The 19,273-nt window shown below is 47.9% G+C and overlaps 1 protein-coding gene across 1 annotated transcript in view; it reads right to left on the minus strand.

The window, feature by feature from the left end:
• CES1 (carboxylesterase 1) overlaps nt 1–19,273 on the minus strand; it is a 35,028-nt gene that overhangs the window by 1,205 nt on the left and 14,550 nt on the right. The window contains exons 7-12 of the mRNA XM_045806814.2: nt 18,896–19,000; nt 16,318–16,356; nt 11,608–11,748; nt 10,586–10,666; nt 10,179–10,326; nt 143–274 (exon numbers count right to left, since the gene is read on the minus strand). Coding sequence (XP_045662770.2) covers nt 143–274; nt 10,179–10,326; nt 10,586–10,666; nt 11,608–11,748; nt 16,318–16,356; nt 18,896–19,000 — 646 coding nt within the window. The remainder of the gene's footprint in view (nt 1–142; nt 275–10,178; nt 10,327–10,585; nt 10,667–11,607; nt 11,749–16,317; nt 16,357–18,895; nt 19,001–19,273) is intronic.

Here is a 19,273-nt window from a genome sequence, read left to right on the forward strand (position 1 = left end):
GGAAATCTTTGTAGCTCAGCCCTACTCTGGTGTATTTGGGTAAGATCTAGAGAGAAAGGGGAACCTGCCCAAGGCCACCACTAAACTGAGACATGAACCCAGATCTTCTAACTCCACGTTCGGAGTCACCAAAGGGCCTCACCTTTCAAAAACGGGGCCCCGAACACAGAGAAGAGCTCATCCCCGTGGTCCCCCACCACCGTCTCGGGTTTCATGTCTGACGAGAAGCTTGGATGGTACTGGAACTCATACATGTAGGTGGGGGCTCCGGCATCTGGGAAGACATGGATTCACACACAGTTCACATGCCCAGAGGCATACCTGGATGGCGCCGAGGTCTCCAGGGCCCCTGAGCGCTCCGGGACGGGGAGGTCCACCCGGGTCCTGGGTACACAACAACAGCAACATTAATAGCAGCTGCCCAGTGTTGGCACCGACTGTGTGCTAGACACTGCGTGGACCTGCAGAAAAGCCCTGGTTACCAGCACAACAGAGAAACCGAGCTTTGGGAAAGGTCCGCGATTTGCTTAAAGACACACCGTTGGTGGAGGTGAAACTGGCTTGGAGCCAGGTAGTGAGCAAATCAATGAGTCCAGGTTGAATGCATGAAATGTTGAAACTGGGGGATCAATCCATTCAAAATGACTACCATTACAGGGGCCTTGGGTCAATACCCACAGACGCCGTTGCCTACCGATGCGTTCCCACACCACGACATCCACGGACACACTGCGGCCGCTGCCGTGTGTTGCTGGAAGCAGGCTGGGTCTGATTCCCCCACAGGCCCAACAGGTGCCTCTATTCTGCCCAGTTTGGACAGTTTCCAGTGTTTTTCTCACCTAACTTCTAGGGAGGAGTGACGCAAATCTGAGTTGCTGGTCTGACAGCTCAGATATTTAAATACAAACATGGGGAAAAGGCACAATCTGTCTCTTGTATCTTGGGAAACCAAAAACCCAGCATTTTCTATTCCTCCATCACCTCCTATCTTGCTTCCTGCTGCGCCCAGAGTGGTGGCAGCAGAGAGAAGGGGGTCTCTGAGGGAGGACAAAGGTGGCTTTCTCTTGCTTTTCCAGTCCCCGCTCTTGGAATCCCCTCCCCAAGCCCCCAGAAGGAGTCAGTTCTCCTGCAGTTCACACACTCCTTCAGGGCTAACCACCTTGGGGAGCTCAGCGCTTGGCATGGACACTAACACCCACCCTAACACTCACGGGGGACTGGCCGTGTCCCTGGTGGAGCTGGAGGAGACATCACTGTACAGCGTTTTCCCCCTTGCATATAACAACAAACTTGGAAAGTGCAGGAACAATGGATGAACAAAAAGATCACTTACAGTCCCACCATTCAAAGACACCTCTGTTCATATTTTAGCATATATCCCTTCTCTGCATATAAAAATGGGATGATGTTGTATATGTCATTTTGAAATAGACAATAATCATTTCTCCATATCATTAAATATTTGTCCAAAAATGACTTAACCATATATGCCATCCCAACATGAGGATGTGGAATAATTTACTGAATTGCCTCACTCACCCCCGTCAATGCACCCTTGATTTAGCAAGAGGTGTTGTCTAGAAGAAGCAACCCTCCATGGGTCTGACATCCACCTGTTAGCAGCTGCTTCAAGGTCAAGCAGAACTCACTGAGAGAAGGGGCTGTAACCTCACCTCCACCACTCAGAAGTTTTAGGAAGGAGCTCCTTGAACCTTTCCTGAAGGAGAGAACTTCTTTGGGCAGCACGCTGCACAAAAGATAATTCTTCTTCTTCTTCTTCTTTTTTTTTTTTTTTTAAGCTTTCTACCTATACAACTCGGAGATGTATAAAATTCCTACAGGCAACCAGGGAGTTAAGATGGCGGAGGAGTAGGAGACACCGTTTTCAGCCGGTCCCCCGAGTCGAGCTGGATAGGTACCAGACCAGCCTAAACACCCACGGAACCAGCCTGAGACGCAGGAAGATACATCTGGATCTCTACAAATGAACATCTCCAGCGCTGAGTATTGAGGTACGAAGCAGGGAGCCATGAAACTGTGCACAGATATCGGAAGATAAACGGAAGGGGGAGGGAGCCGCCGTGTTCGGGCGCCGGGAAGCGGTAGCCACCTGCACGGGGGAGCGGGCGGGGCTCGCGGACGGCACCCGCAAAACAGCAGACTGAGACCGTGAGCCGGGTGCGCGCGCCACCAGGCATCTCGCGGAACCCCGGAATCCCGGTGCGCTCACTGGATCCAGACTGAGACCGGGAGATCCGGGAGCGCGCGGGGGCGGCTGGCGGCTGGCGGCATTAGAAACACAAAGGACAGAGACAAGCCGGCCCTGGAAGTGAGGGCTGTGACGCCGGGTGTGGGGCGCACATCCCGGGACGCTGCAGGGTTGAGCAGCACCAACAGTAACAGTTAAAGTGGCCAGAACATTAGTAGAGAACGGGCCGCAATCCCTCTGTTCTGTGACAGAGGCTGAAATTCGGCCGCTGCTGCTCTGACTCTCAGAAGAGGCACAGCAAACCGCCAGGGAAAGCCGCCAGAGAACAAAAGCCTGAAATACCGGCTCAGGGAGTGCCCATCCCCATCCCCCCTCGCAGGGGACACGGAGACTCTACCCACACAGGGTTGCCTGAGTATCGGCGCGGCAGGCCCCTCCCCCAGAAGGCAGGCTGAAAAATCAAGAAGCCCACAACTCGGGTGCCTGGGTGGCGCAGTCATTGAGCGCCTGCCTTCGGCTTAGGGCGTGATCCCGGCGTTCCGGAAAGGAGTCCCTCATCGGGCTCCTCCGCTGGGAGCCTGCTTCTTCCTCTCCCACTCCCCTGCTTCTGTTCCCTCTCTCGCTGGTTGGCTGCCACATAAATAAATAAATAAAATCTTTAAAGAAGAAGCCCACATCCCTAAGATCCCTATAAAACAAGGGGCACGGCCTGGGACCCAGTCAATAATTTGGGCTCTGGAAACCCCGCAACCTCTCTTCATCAGAATGACAAGAAGGAGAAGCCCCCCCCCCAGCAAAGAAAAGACAGTGATTCTGTGGCCTCTGCCACAGAAATAATGGATATGGATGTAACCAAATTATCAGAAATGGAATTCAGAGTAACGATGGTCAAAATGATGAGTAGAATTGAAAAAACTATTAACGAAGAGGTTACTGAGAATATAGAATCCCTAAGGACAGAAATGAGAGCGAATCTGACAGAAATTAAAAATTCTATGAGCCAAATGCAGGCAAAACTAGAGGCTCTGACGGCCAGGGTCGCAGAAGCAGAGGAACGGGTTAGTGAATTGGAGGATGGGTTAATAGAGGAAAAAATGAAAATAGAAGATGGTCTTAAAAAAATCCACGCCCACGAATGTAGGTTACGGGAGATTACTGACTCAATGAAACGATCCAATGTTAGAATCATCGGCATCCCCGAGGGGGTGGAGAAAAACAGAGGTCTAGAAGAGATATTTGAACAAATTGTAGCTGAAAACTTCCCTAATCTAGCAAGGGAAACAAACATTCGTATCCAAGAGGCAGAGAGGACCCCTCCCAAGCTCAACCATGACAAACCTACGCCACGTCACGTCATAGTGAAATTCGCAAATATTAGATGCAAGGATACAGTATTGAAAGTGGCCAGGGCAAAGAAATTTCTCACGTACCAAGGCAAAAGCATCAGAATTACGTCAGACCTGTCTACACAGACCTGGAATGAGAGAAAGGGTTGGGGGAGCATATTTAAAGCTCTTTCAGAGAAAAACATGCAGCCAAGGATCCTTTATCCAGCAAGGCTGTCATTCAGAATTGATGGAGAAATAAAGACATTTCAGAATCGCCAGTCACTAACCAATTTTGTAACCACGAAACCAGCCCTACAGGAGATATTACGGGGGGTTCTATAAAAGTAAAAAGGCCCCAAGAGTGATACAGAACAGAAAGTCACAGCCAATACAAACAAAGACTTTACTGGCAACATGGCAACATTAAAATCATATCTCTCAGTAATCAGTCTTAATGTAAATGGTTTGAACCATCCCATAAAAGGCCACAGGGTTGCAGATTGGATAAAAAGAAATGACCCATCCATTTGCTGTCTACAAGAGACTTATTTCAAACCCAAAGATGCATTCAGACTGAGAGTAAGGGGATGGAGTACCATCTTTCACGCAAATGGACCTCAAAAGAAAGCTGGGGTAGCAATTCTCATATCAGATAAATTGGATTTTAAACTACAGACTATAGTTAGAGATGCAGAAGGGCACTATATTATTCTTAAGGGAAGTATTCAACAAGTGGATATGACAATTATAAATATATATGCCCCCAACAGGGGAGCAGCAAGATACACAAGCCAACTCTTAACCAGAATAAAGAGACATATAAATAAAAATACATTAATAGTAGGGGACCTCAACACTCCACTATCAGAAATAGACAGAACACCCTGGCAAAAACTAAGCAAAGAATCAAAGGCTTTGAATGCCATACTCGACGAGTTGGACCTCATAGATATATATAGAACACTACACCCCAGAACCAAAGAATACTCATTCTATTCTAATGCCCATGGAACATTCTCAAGAATAGACCATGTTCTGGGACACAAAACAGGTCTCAGCCGATACCAAAAGATTGAAATTATCCCCTGCATATTCTCAGACCACAACGCTCTGAAATTTGAACTCAACCACAAGGAAAAATTTGGAAGAAACTCAAACACTTGGAGACTAAGAACCATCCTGCTCAGGAATGACTCGATAAACCAGGAAATCAAAAATCAAATAAAACAATTTATGGAGACCAATGAGAATGAAAATACAACAGTCCAAAACCTATGGGATACTGCAAAGGCAGTCCTAAGGGGGAAATACATAGCCATCCAAGCCTCACTCAAAAGAATAGAAAAATCTAAAATGCAGTTTTTATATTCTCACCTCAAGAAGCTGGAACAGCAACAGAGGGACAGGCCTAATCCACGCACGAGGAAGCAGTTGACCAAAATTAGAGCTGAAATCAATCAAGCAGAAACCAGAAGTACAGTAGAGCAGATCAACAGGACTAGAAGCTGGTTCTTTGAGAGAATCAATAAAATTGACAGACCACTGGCAAGACTTATCCAAAAGAAAAGAGAAAGGACCCAGATTATTAAAATTATGAATGAAAAAGGAGAGGTCACGACGAGCACCATTGAAATTGGAAGGATTATTAGAAATTTTTATCAACAGCTATATGCCAATAAACTAAGCAATCTGGAAGAGATGGAATCCTTCCTGGAAACCTATAAACTACCAAGATTGAAACCGGAAGAAATTGATTCCTTAAACAGGCCAATTAATTATGAAGAAATTGAGTCAGTGATAAACAACCTTCCAAATAACAAAACTCCAGGCCCAGACGGTTTTCCTGGGGAATTCTACCAAACATTCAAAGAAGAAATAATACCTATTCTCCTAAAGCTATTTCAAAAAATAGAAACAGAAGGAAAGCTACCAAACTCATTCTATGAGGCCAATATTACCTTGATCCCCAAACCAGGCAAAGACCCCCTCAAAAAGGAGAATTACAGACCGATTTCCCTAATGAATATGGACGCCAAAATCCTCAACAAGATACTTGCTAATAGAATCCAACAGTACATTAAAAGGATTATCCATCACGATCAAGTGGGATTCATACCTGGGATGCAAGCGTGGTTCAATATTCGCAAATCAATCAGCGTGATACATCATATCAACAAGAAAAGACTCAGGAACCATATGATCCTCTCAATCGATGCCGAAAAAGCATTTGACAAAATACAGCATCCTTTCCTGATTAAAACCCTTCAGAGTGTAGGAATAGAAGGTACATTTCTCAGTCTCATAAAATCCATCTATGAAAAGCCTACTGCAAATATTATTCTCAATGGGGAAAAGCTGGAAGCCTTTCCCTTAAGATCAGGAACTCGACAAGGATGCCCACTCTCGCCACTATTATTCAACATAGTACTAGAAGTCCTTGCAACAGCAATCAGACGACAAAAAGGGATCAAAGGTATTCAAATTGGCAAAGAAGAAGTCAAAATGTCTCTCTTTGCAGATGACATGATACTCTATATGGAAAACCCAAAAGAAGCCACTCCCAAACTATTAGAAGTTATAGAGCAATTCAGTAACGTGGCAGGATACAAAATAAATGCTCAGAAATCAGTTGCATTTCTATACACGAATAACGAGACCGAAGAAAGAGAAATTAGGGAATCCATCCCATTTACAATAGCACCAAAAACCATACGTTACCTTGGAATTAACTTAACCAGAGACGTAAAGGACCTATATTCTAGAAACTATAAATCACTCTTAAAAGACATTGAGGAAGACATAAAAAGATGGAAAGATATTCCATGCTCATGGATCGGAAGAATTAACATAGTTAAAATGTCCATGCTACCCAGAGCAATCTACACTTTCAATGCTATCCCGATCAAAATACCAAGGACATTTTTCAAAGAACTGGAACAAACAGTCCTTAAATTTGTATGGAAACAGAAAAGGCCCCGAATCTCCAAGGAACTGTTGAAAAGGAAAAACAAAGCTGGGGGCATCACAATGCCGGATTTCGAGCTGTACTACAAAGCTGTGATCACAAAGACAGCATGGTACTGGCACAAAAACAGACACATAGACCAATGGAACAGAATAGAGAGCCCAGAAATGGACCCTCGGCTCTTTGGGCAACTAATATTTGATAAAGCAGGAAAAAACATCCGGTGGGAAAAAGACAGTCTCTTCAATAAATGGTGCTGGGAAAATTGGACAGCTACATGCAAGAGAATGAAACTTGACCACTATCTCACACCATACACAAAAATAAACTCCAAATGGATGAAAGACCTCGATGTGAGACAGGAATCCATCAAAATTCTAGAGGAGAACATAGGCAACAACCTCTACGACATCGGCCAAAGCAACCTTTTTCATGACACATCCCCAAAGGCAAGAGAAACAAAAGATAAAATGAATTTATGGGACTTCATCAAGATTAAAAGTTTCTGCACATCCAAGGAAACAGTCAGAAAAACTAAGAGGCAGCCCACGGAATGGGAGAATATATTTGCAAATGACACTACAGATAAAGGACTGGTATCCAAGATCTACAAAGAACTTCTCAAACTCAATACACGAGAAACAAATAAACAAATCAAAAAATGGGCAGAAGATATGAACAGACACTTTTCCAATGAAGACATACAAATGGCTAACAGACACATGAAAAAATGTTCAAAATCATTAGCCATCAAGGAAATTCAAATCAAAACCACACTGAGATACCACCTTACGCCAGTTAGAATGGCAAAAATAGACAAGGCAAGAAACAACAATTGTTGGAGAGGATGTGGAGAAAGGGGATCCCTCCTACATTGTTGGTGGGAATGCAAGTTGGTACAGCCATTCTGGAAAACAGTGTGGAGGTCCCTTAAAAAGTTAAAAATTGAGCTACCCTATGATCCAGCCATTGCACTACTGGGTATTTACCCCAAAGATACAGACGTAGTGAAGAGAAGGGCCATATGCACCCCAATGTTCATAGCAGCAATGTCCACAATAGCTAAATTGTGGAAGGAGCCGAGATGCCCTTCAACAGATGACTGGATTAAGAAGTTGTGGTCCATATATACAATGGAATATTACTCAGCTATCAGAAAGAATGAGTTCTCAACATTTGCTACAACATGGACAGCACTGGAGGAGATAATGCTAAGTGAAATAAGTCAAGCAGAGAAAGACAACTATCATATGATTTCTCTCATCTATGGAACATAAGAACTAGGATGATCGGTAGGGGAAGAGAGGGATAAAGAAAGGGGGGGTAATCAGAAGGGGGAATGAAACATGAGAGACTATGGACTATGAGAAACAAACTGAGGACTTCAGAGGGGAGGGGGGTGGGGGAATGGGATAGACCGGTGATGGGTAGTAAGGAGGGCACGTATTGCATGGTGCACTGGGTGTTATACACAACTAATGAATCATCGAGCCTTACATCGGAAACCGGGGATGTACTGTATGGTGACTAACATAATAAAAAATCATTTAAAAAAAAAATTCCTACAGGCACAACACAAGGAAAGTAGGGCACAGATTAGGATAACAGGAAAACAGGAGAAGCAGAGAGGACAGAGTTAGTAATCTAAGTATGTCACTGAAAACATGGCAATGTTTCTTGTTGTTGGTTTTTGTTTGTTTGTCTGTTTTTGCAGGGAAAAGGGTACGAAATTGGCAGCATTATCTTTATTTTTACATCTGAGTTTCCCAAGTGAGAGAATTAAGAAATCCCATTCATACGATGGAAAGAAATTTCACAACATGTATCAGGAATTTTGAAATGCTCTTAGGGCCGTGCCTGGGAATTTCACTTCTAATATCCAATCCTAAGAAAACTTTTAGAGCCTTGGTTAAAGATTTATGCACATAAGACTGAGCATAATGTTTTTTCTCACATTAAAATACAGATCTGGCTAGACTAAATATCCAGTAGGACAGGGAATGCTAGAGTAAATTTTGATGCATCATTCTGTGAAATAGTGGATGTTTTTGAAGACTTTTCATTGATATTGAACAAAGGCTTACAAAATAGTGTTTTATGAACAAAAACATGATATAACATTAATTTCTAAGTTATGCATAAGATGTGGAAAGATTATTCAGAGAAATATATCAAAAATTTATAGCCGATGTTTCTCGGTGGAGGAATTTAGAGTACTATCGAATTTCTTCTTCACATGTTCCCACATAATATCCCCAGTGTAGGATATTAATTTTATATTCAAAGAAGTTCTTTCTCATCAAAAAGACAGTGAGACAAATACAAAATGAGAGAATGCCATGAATTCAAAGTCACAGGATACCAGATTAAAAAAACACAAGTCCAGCATGGCTGGGACCGGCAGACAAAGCAGAATAAGATACCACAAATCAGACATGTATCCAGACGCAAGACCAAGTTTACAAAAGAGCAAATGTGACCGCAGGTGGCCCTTGGCTGAAGAGTTTCGTCAGGACCCTCGACAGGAGGGAGCAGCACCTGTCCTCACTATACTGAGGGCTTGGGAACAGAGTAGGTCAGCTCGGCTGCTTTTTCTCATGCCTACAAAGTCCTGAACTTTAAAACCCTCCCAGCATGGTTAGAGAGAGAGAGGTCTGTACCAAGAACCATTTCCTGGCTGGCAGACTAGGTGAAGGAGAGGTCTATGAGGACCCCCAAAACACGCTCAGAGGGGTGGATCCTCCCTAGAGGACCGTATCCACCCCTGACCTCATACTCCACCTACACGGCCCGGGATCGATGTTGGACGGTGCTGTGGTAGACCCCACACACCAGGATGGACAGAAGCCAGCCGTAGGCATGGACGCTGTCTAGAACACCTACCTCCACACCCCCCACTGCTTGCTTCTTTTGTTTTTTTGATCTTGGACCAGCCTGGTTCTAGGCTTGGCTTCAGCCCACCCCCAGCTCCACCAGTTAACAAATGAGTTTGCCCCTAGCTCTGATCTTGAAAGCCTTCCGAGACGTCTCTTCTAAGACTTGCCCTCTAGCCCCACAGACCACGGTAACGTCAGGGGAAGGCGTTCCTGTGGTAGATGCCGTTGGCCCCTCATCGCATACCCAGCTTCTGGGCCCGCCAGCCGGACTTCCACCCCCACCCTCCGTAGCTCTTGGCCTGAGGTCTTTGGTGACCAAAGGACCATTCTGCCCATGTGTGCAGCAAGTCAGATCTCTAGGGAATTAACAGCCCCTTGGGAACAGGCTTCAACCCATGACTCCCGGGAGTGGGAGGCTAAACACCTCAGCTCCCTTGCCACTCGCACGGAATAATCTTGAGATGTGACTGGAGACAAGACAGCCCCGGGTGTCCACAGCGGATAGCTGCTCACTGCGCAGCTGCGTTGGCTTCCTTCTACTTTCCGTGCCACTTCCGCCCTCCCCTACTGGCGTGTTCCGGGATCCCTTCCCAGATAAGCTACTTGCATTCAAATCCTCTTCTCAGAGTTGCCTTCTGGCGGACCCAAAGTGAGACTGTGCCCCATCCCAGGCCATATGGGATTGGCCCTAGAGGGGCCTTGGTGGTTTCCACATATCTGTCTATGCTGAGAAGTGGGCAGGACAGACAGAGAAGCTGCTGGGGTCGGTGTCCCTCTCCTGTCCAACCTCTGGGACTCACCTCTGTGGTGACGGGCCACAATCACAGATGGGACACCAAATACCAAATCTCCTAACATGTCCAAGAACAGGTCCTTCTTTTTGACAGGGTCATCTGTCCCTCCTAAATACTTCTCAGTGGCCAGTGGAGTCAGTTCCTCAGGGACTCTCTGAAATGGAGCAGAAGTAAAAGTGACCCCTGGCCCCGCCCTGGTGAATGATGCAGCTTCTAGAGCTCGGGATGGCTTGTGTGAATGGTGACTCTATGCAACCACTCCCACCCTGTGTGGTGAGGGGGGAAGGGCAGAAAAATGGGGACAGAACCCTCCATCCCTGGGCTTCACCCTGCCATTTAATTCTCAGCAATCTGGGCAAGTCTCTGTCCCTCTTTGGGTCTACAGCCAGTTCTGTGGTTCCCTAGCCTCTTACAGCAACAGAGTAGGACTTCCACAAGAGTGATGTGGCCGTCTTCTGGTCCAGCTTGCCCTCAGAGAGCGGATAACCCATCATCTGTTAGAACAATGGTGACACGATTGTGAATCATCAGGAACTAGCAGAAAGAACCAAACTTACCAACCAACCAGACCAATGCAGGCTAAAGGTCACTTTGTCATGACTTAGACAAGAATGGGTCCTTGATGCATTGGGCAAAATCAATGAAACAAATGGGCTTATTATATCCAGAAACTCAAGCTGTGCAAAAGGATAAAGTCAATGTGAAGAGGAGTTATCCCGGGCTTTTGCAGTGTGTGTGTGTGTGTGTGTGTGTGTGTGTGTGTGTGTGTGTGAATCAGGCAAGAACCCCCACCCTGGACATGGCGACACACAGGAAAGGTTTAAGCCTGGCTAGTGTTGAAGCAGAGGGCTCTGGAGCAAAGAACACAGACCTTACAAACACTCCTACATGTCTCAGATGACCCAGGAAGCCCCAAGTTTACTGTTTGTTTTGGCCAAAACCTGGCAATAGGGTGGTAGGTCCCCAAGCCTCCTCTTAGAGCAACTACTTTAGAGAGCTTGCAATTACAAATCCTTCTCTGCCCTCTGAGATGTAAATCTACCACCCAAAACTGTTTCCTCCAGGACCTGAGAGCCACCTCTTAAATGCAGACATTCACCCAGAAAGCCTCGTCCTCTCCCAGGCTCTGTGGGAATGGGAAGACCTGACTCCTGTCACAGAGATAGGAATGTGTCTGCCCAGTGATCATTACTCCAGGCCCTCCTGGCACCCACACTTCAGGATTCTTAGATCAGAAGACAATAGAGTGTTTGGGGAGAGGGGTCCCCAGGTGACACTTGGGCCATCCTAGAGAAGCTCCCCACGGAAATGTCAGCTTGTGTGAAGGGCACAGCTCCTCTGGATTCAGAGGGGTCTAGAGAAGGAGGAGCCCTGCAAGCAGAGATGGTGACTCAATGGGCAGGGGAGGAGAACGAAGGAGACCCCACATTCTCACCATTGGAAGAATCCAGCCAAACTCTTGCTTGTTGACTCCGATGATGTAGGGAACAGAGTTGAATTTCTTTTCAGCCAGGATCTCTTCGGGCATCTTTGGCAGCAGCACACCATCAACCACGGTGGGCAGGAAGGGATGGCTCTGGGGAAGAGGGCGTCACGGTGTCTGGGCTTCCCCTCTAGAGGCCACACCCACGTCCCCTTCTCTGCCGGTCTGAGCAGGAAGCCAGCACCCCAGACCTGCATGGCCACGGGTGGTGGCCACAGAACTCAAGCTCCTGAACAAAGGGGGCCAAGTACATGCGACCCCGAAGGACAGAACGTCGACTCAGAAACTAGCAGTGGTAGTAAAGTGATGGCGGCAACACTCACTCAAACTGAAATACGCTGGGGCGTCTGGGTGGCTCGGTCGTTGAGCATCAGACTCTTGATTTCCGCTCAGGTCATGATCTCAGGGTGGTGAGATCAAGCCCAGGGTTGGGCTCTGCACTGAGCATGGAGCCTGCTTAAGATTCTCTCTCTCTCCCTCTGCCCCTCCCCACTGCCTCCCACCTCCTGTGCTCTGTCTTTCTCTAAAAAAAGAAAAGAAATACATGTATACATATATGTATATATTTTCATATATATATATTTAAAAGATTTTATTTATTCATTTGAGAGAGAGAGAGAGCACAAGCAGGGGGAAGGGCAGAGGGAGAGGGAGAAGCAGGCTCCCCACTAAGCAGGGAGCCCAATGCAGGGCTCCATCCCAGGACACCGAGATGATGACCTGAGCTGAAGGCAGACACTTAACCAACTGAGCCACCCAGATGCCCCTATTTTCATATAATTATATGCATGTAAGTATAAATTAAATTAAATACAAATGTGTTAAATTCATAAATATATAAAATATATAACTATGTGCATATATTTTAGTATTGACTTTATAAACGTACATTTTATATGATTTTAATATAAACACATAAAATACATGGATGTATGTATTTCTAGGCCCCGGTTTGAAGGACGCGTTTGCCTCTCTGATCTCTGCTGCAGCCAGCTCTGGTCTCCGCGCTAGCTGCGTTCTGTCGGAGCCGCCGTGACCGCTGAGCAGCAGGGGCTGAGGCGCCGCTCCTGGGGGAGGTACGACGTCAGGTTCCTGCCACTATCCGGTCACATTTTTGTCTACCCTGTTCCATGCGTGTTTAACGACACCTGATGTAATACGCATGGCTCACAAATAGTGAATTGTGTGTAGTGTTTATTTATAATAGCACACCAGCTGAGAAGGGCTCGCCATCTTTCCGGGCCCTGGGTAACGTGCCTGGAGCTTCCTTGACCTTCGGCCGCACGACCGTGACCCACCGGCATCTCACAAAACCTCCCGCAGCTTCAGCACACACGCGGTGTTACTCTAGCGCCTGCCCGAGCAGCCTCCGACAGCCTGGCAAGTTGCCTCTTCCTTTCCCTGCACGGCCGCTTACTGGTCCGTGACCATGAGCTCTTGGCCCACAGCCCCGTGAGTCACCTTGAAGGAGGCTGATCTACCACGCGACTTTTCTCCACGGGGCACATCACAGCCTTGTTGCCCTTAGGAGCGCGGGACAGCACCTCAGCGCTGCGCCCACGGGCCATCTTCAACAGTGAAACCGCCAAGAGAAAGCACAAAAATGCGGAAAATGTGGCCCTACGTAGACCGTGGAAAGGACGAGTGTTAATAGTGTGAGACATGAGACAAGAAGAAGAGGGCAGCCGTGTTTGCTCTCGAGTGAGAACCTATGCATGGTCGCTCGAGCTTTTTGTCACTCCCTGCGTGCCCGTGAATGATGCCAAAAGTGCCACGAGCATTGATTTTGGGGTTACACATACATTTTAGAGAGTCGAGGAATTCACAAATACAGAACTCCCCATTAATAAGAATGGACTGTATTTAGCTGTCTCTGTTTAAACAGAAGCTGCTACTGGGGGCACCTGGGTGGCTTAGCCAGTTAAGGACCCAACTCTCGATTTCGGCTCAGGTCATGATCTCAGGGTCTTGGGATCGAGCCCCACATTGGGCTCCAGATTTAGCATGGAGTCTGCTTGTCCCTCTCCCTCTGCTCCTTCCCCTGTGAGCGCTTTCTCTCTCTCTTTCTATCTCTAAAATAAATAAATAAATAAAGTCTTTAAACATAAGCTGCCACTGATAAACAGTTTGCTTCGAGGAGGTAGTGAGCTCCCCATCACCAAGGTACTTACACAAACACCCAACTCCCTATTAGAGAGGAAAAGCATGAAAAAAAGCATCATGGATGGGCTCGCAACGCACTGAAAAACATCTTCATTTTAGGGGTTACCTTTGATGAAAATTACTCACATGGGCCCAGGTTCAGGGGCCCCTCGACACCACCTGGGAAGCTGGCTCTGGGTCTGGTTATATTGCGCACTTGGCCACTTGTGGAGTTATGAAGAGCATGGGCTCAGGAGTCGGACTATCTGGACTTGAATCCTGGCTCCACCACCCACTAGCTGGTAACTTGGGACACTCATTTCACCGTTTGTGCTCAGTCCTGTCATCTGTAAGCTGGGCTGTTATGGCGATGAAGCATCTGCACCGGCGCAGAGCGCTCAGCACCGTACCTGGTACCCGGACGCGGCCCCATCCACATCAGCTATGACCCGTGGGCAGTGCTCACAGCCCTCATGTAGACCCCAGCTCCAGGAGCCATGTTTCCAGCTCCACACACCATGTGGCTTATTTCCTGCTGCTGCATAGCAGGTGGAATGGGGCGACCCCCGGGCTTTGAGCCCCTGTGGCTCCAGGGACCTGCGTCTGCTCTGCGAGGGCCAATGAATGATGGGCCATTTCTGGTGGCCACAGGAGGAGCTCTGTCAAGTGAATCTGCCTTGGAAGGCAGAGGCCCAAAGCCTCCTCCAGTCTGGCCATGGCCTGGGTGGGGGGGGGGGTCAGACGGTGCAGGACATTTTCTGCCCAATGCCTGGCACGTAGCAGCCACACGGCTGTGCTCTGAAGGAATAACTCCATGGGGGCCAGGGCACTGGTCTTGTAAGGAAGGCCAGCCTTTTAAGGAGGTGACATGCCCTGACCTATGTTTACAAGGGTCAGTCTGGCAGCATTGTGGGGCAAGGGTGGGGAGGAGGAGTACAGGGGGAAGATAGTCTAAGTCCGGGAGAGAGACAGCGGGCCCCGATCTGATCCAGCGGGGCTGACTGGCACCAGTGAGACGCAGAGCAGCACGACCGCTTGCTTCCATGGCGCTTGCGAGGGGCTGCCCATGTGGGCCTCAGGCACCGCCAGGCTGAAGTCAAAACCCCAGGGGCGTGCTTTATCCTCCCCTTTCTCCTCCACCCTACATCCTGTCCATTAGCAAACCCCATCAGCCATGACTTCAAAATTATCCAGATTCTGGCCGTCTCACCATCTCCGTGCTATGGGCCCAGCCCAGGCGGCCATGGCCCACACTGCTCAGCTCAGGGGCCTCCCAGCTGGTCTCCCTGGGACTGCCCTACCCTTCCCTACCTTCAATTCCATGCAGCAGTCAAAAAGCCCTTTTATAAACCCACAGTCAACACCCTCCTCTTTTCAAAACCCTCCCAAGACTTCCCATCTCACTTGAAATCAAACTCCGAGTCCTTTAAAGGGACCACCCCCACCTCTCTTTCCTTTTTGGCCCCAAGCCTGTTCTCTCCCCCGACTCCCTCCATACCAGCCACACTGGCCTCCTGCCTCGGGACCTTTGCAGCTGCTCTTCTGTCTGCCTGGAACACTCTTCCTCCAGTTTTCCTGACGGCTGCCTTCCGCCCCGCCTCCAGAACTTGGCCCCAATGTCACCTTCCTGTTGAGCCATTGCCTGACCCTGCTGTGCAGATCCAAACCCCCGCAAACCCTATCCCCGTTCCTCACTTTCTTTGTCTCCATAAGAAGGACCATCCCCAAACCCCATGTTTGCTGTGCTCTCCCTTCCCTCCAAGAGGACAGGGCGTTATACTTGTTTTGTCTGCTTTACTGCCATTTCCCCAGCTCCTGAATCGGGTCTCCGCACATGGTAAGTGCTAAGGAAATCTTCGCCGAATGAATCTCTGTGAATCCTCACAACCGTTTTTAAGGTAGGTGCCAGTATCCCCAGGAGAGAGCAGAGAGCATAGGACTATAAAATGTGGCAGAGATAATGTCTCAGAAGCTGTCAACGTGCGGGAAGGCATGAGGGGAGGAGGAGGGAGGTGGGGAGGCTCCTGGAGTTCTGGTGTGGCTGGGAGGGTGGTGTCCTCAGGACGGAGAGTCTTGCCCCTCCTGGAGGCCCCTGCAAACCGTGTAGCTTGCACAGCTCGTCAACCCTGTAGCCCCCTGGGAAAGCCTAGCTCCTAAGTGAAGGTTCCTGAAGAAACTCTGCGTCCAGCTATCTCCACCACCCCATAGTGAAAGTTTCTAGTCCAGTCCTCTCCTGAGGGACATTTTTGAAAACAAGCAGTGGGGGGTAGGCTGGGCCCAGGGGACACAGAGTTGATAACTGGGAGCACTGGGCTGGGAGTCAAAGGAACCCATTCCAGTCCCACGTCTAGTCCACCTGGCTCTGTTATCCAGGCAAGTGGCTGGCCCTCTCTGGGCCTCAGCAATATAAACACAAGAGTTAACATGAGCCCCAACAGAGGGTTCTTTTCATTCATATTTAACTGGAGCTTAAACATGTCAAGACTTACAACCTGTAACCAAGAAACTAGAAGTCCTTACCTCTCTGGGGTCTCCAAACAAATCAAGAGCGAAAAATTTCTGTGAAAACAAAGGCAGAGGGTGTGTGTGAAAAGGCTTCCAGGGACAAAAGCCGATCTTTGTGAGCGGTGTGCCAAAGGTGTCAGGTTCTCCCTCCCGGTGCCACCCTGGCTGGGCCAAGAGGAAGTGGGCAGGACGCTGGCTCCCCTGGCAGGGGCACAGGTGTAGGTGTGGGACGGGGGGGGGGGAGGGGAGTGCTGGTGAACCCAGCTGTCTGCTGTTCCTGCCTGCTCTGCCCTCCAACCATTTCCCCTTCTTGTTCCCCTAGACAGCACTATCCCAGTCATCCTTTGGGGGACCTCCCTTTTCCCCACTCTCACTCCACAGATCCAAGCACCTATATGTGACCTGTGGTGCCCCATCTCCCTGACCACAGAGATTTCGTTCAGGTATGGGCACATACCCATGTCAATCCAATAGACTTTACCCCAAAACTTTTGCTGGAATTATTGTGAATGTTTTCTAAACAGGATGTAAGCCTAGGTGCTGTCACTGACTTTACCTCCCTAGGGAACAAACTTGTCTGAGAGTGAAGCCAACACTGAGGGAAAAAAAAAAAGCTGAGGGATAGAGCAAATATATTCTTAATAATATATGTGCATCTGGATCCAGCCATGCCTGAAACCATGTACTCCTGAACTATGGTTTAGTTTTCAGTTAGTTACCTAAAGATTTTGTTACATTTCTTTTTCCACTCAAGGCACTTGGAGATGAGTTTCCTCATTCTGCATGAGAAAGTCCTGACTTATACAAGCTCACTGAAATTCACCCCACCCCATGCTTCTCTTTGTCCTATAGTCGCTAAGATTGCACCGTTTGTAATGTTACACTGTAGCTGATAGGTCTGATCAGTATGCACTGAGGGACCAGTCAGGCACTCCTTACTATGGGTGTGGCCCTTCCAGTCAGAGGTGTGTGTGTCTGTGTGCCTGTGTGTGTGTGTGTGTGTGTGTGTGTGTGTGTGTGTGTGTGTTTTGGGGAGAGTGGATAATCATGGAAACACTCTACGGGGTCTCAGAAAATCTCACAAGGATAACATGGGTCCTTAAGTGCTCTGGGTTTCCTCAAAATCACCAACTCTCTTCTCTTATAAGTTGGGTCCTCTTATGCCAATGGAGAATTGCTGAAATAAACTTGCCTCTTTCCAGGAATCAGAAATGGTTGTGTTTTCATTCTTTGAGTGCACTGATCACCTTATTTGAGCCTGAGAAACCAAGATCCGAGCCCCAAGACCACATTGGAATCACTCCAGGAAACAGAGCGGAGTCTGATGCCAGAGGCCTGGCCCTGGGGTCCCAGAGTCTCGTCAGGAGCCGGGGGCCCAGACAGAAAGTCCAGGGGCTCGGGATATGTCTGAGATCACATTCAGACCCTTCCCCCACAGAAGGAATAGCTCCCATTGGGCCTTCCTGCTGTATGCTCTGGGTGTCCTTCTGATGACACACTGTCACAGCCATCCATCAGTCCTCAAATGTCACCTCCTCTGTGAAGCACCCCTGCTATTACGAGCATTTCCTCTCTTTCTACTCCCACCACCCTTAACCCATGAAGTATATGAGTGTGTTTCTCCTTGGATAGTTCCTTGTCAGCAGAGACTATATCTGATTAATGTCTGCATCACACCCCCCCCCAGTTATCCTTTCCCTACACCTAGGATGGATGGATGGATGGATGGATGGATGGATGGATGGATGGAGGGATAGATGGATGGGTAGATGGATGGATGGCTAGATGATGGATGGAACTGGTCAATACAGGGAGTGTGGATGAACTGGATGGATTGGCAGATAGATGAATAATAACTAGCTGACTAGGTGATGGACGGATCATTGATTCCGGGTGGTTGAATGATGGGGTGAAGATATCTGGTGGTTGGATGATGTGCAGATGATGGAAATGAATGAAAGTTATGGGTGGATGGATATTAAACTGATGAAAGAATATTGATAAATTGGATAGACTGGCAGCTGAATAGATGGATAAGATGATGAATGGATTAATGGATGGATGGTGGGTGGATGGATGGGTGCGTGGATGCATGGTTATTCTAGAACCACAACTGAGGCAGAGTCTCAGAAAAATCAAAAAAACTGGACCTCCACTGGGTTATAATTGAGGTTGTTGCTAAATTAAGCAAGATACATTGTGACAACCTTCCTCAAAATCTTTGTTCTTAATATCCCATCCTCAAAACTCAGAACAGTAGTTACCTCTGGGAATATGTAATGCGTAACTTCTTTAAAATACATTTGGAAACAAGAATGGGAAAATAGTAAGTTTTGGTTGAGGTGAGAGATTATTATACAATTTGTCCATTATGTTGCTTTTCAACTTTGCAAATGTTTGAGATACTTCCTAATAAAAAAGAAAAAAAGAAATTCCCCTTCAGATCCCGAGACTGACACTGTTCGCTGGGGGCCAGACACACTGTCTCCGACAGTTCTCAGGCGCAGGGGCAACGGGACAACTGACATAATGAAGCCTGGGCCAAGTGCAAGGGTGGGGGGGCTTGTGCGCCCTTGAGAATGGATATGCCTACCAGCTTCAGCGACGTCTCCAAGAGCTCGTCCTCTGTCTTCTGGCGCAGGCAGTGAACAAGGACGGCCGAGGTGGTGGTTTTGCACCCAGCAAAGACAGCGATTTGCTGCAGAGATCACAAGCAATAGCAGAACTCAGGGGCCATGTCCCTTCCCTTGATCAATAAAGAGGGGTTCTCCCCCAACCTTCGTTTCTAAAGGCAACAGCGGGGAGCAGAACATAGTCTAGCCCAGCAGGGAAGGGTCCTGGGTCCCGGTGGTGCCAATTAAACAAACTCTGTGTCTGTTACCTTCTCTCTGTTCAAATGGGCATCTTGATCTCAGAGCTGAGCGTCGAAAGGGAGGGAGCACAGAGTGGGGCTTAAGAGCACAGAATCCAG

Source organism: Ursus americanus, chromosome 21, assembly GCF_024610735.1.
Source record: "Ursus americanus isolate L20-20 chromosome 21, mUrsAme1.1.p, whole genome shotgun sequence".
Lineage (NCBI taxonomy): Eukaryota > Metazoa > Chordata > Mammalia > Carnivora > Ursidae > Ursus > Ursus americanus.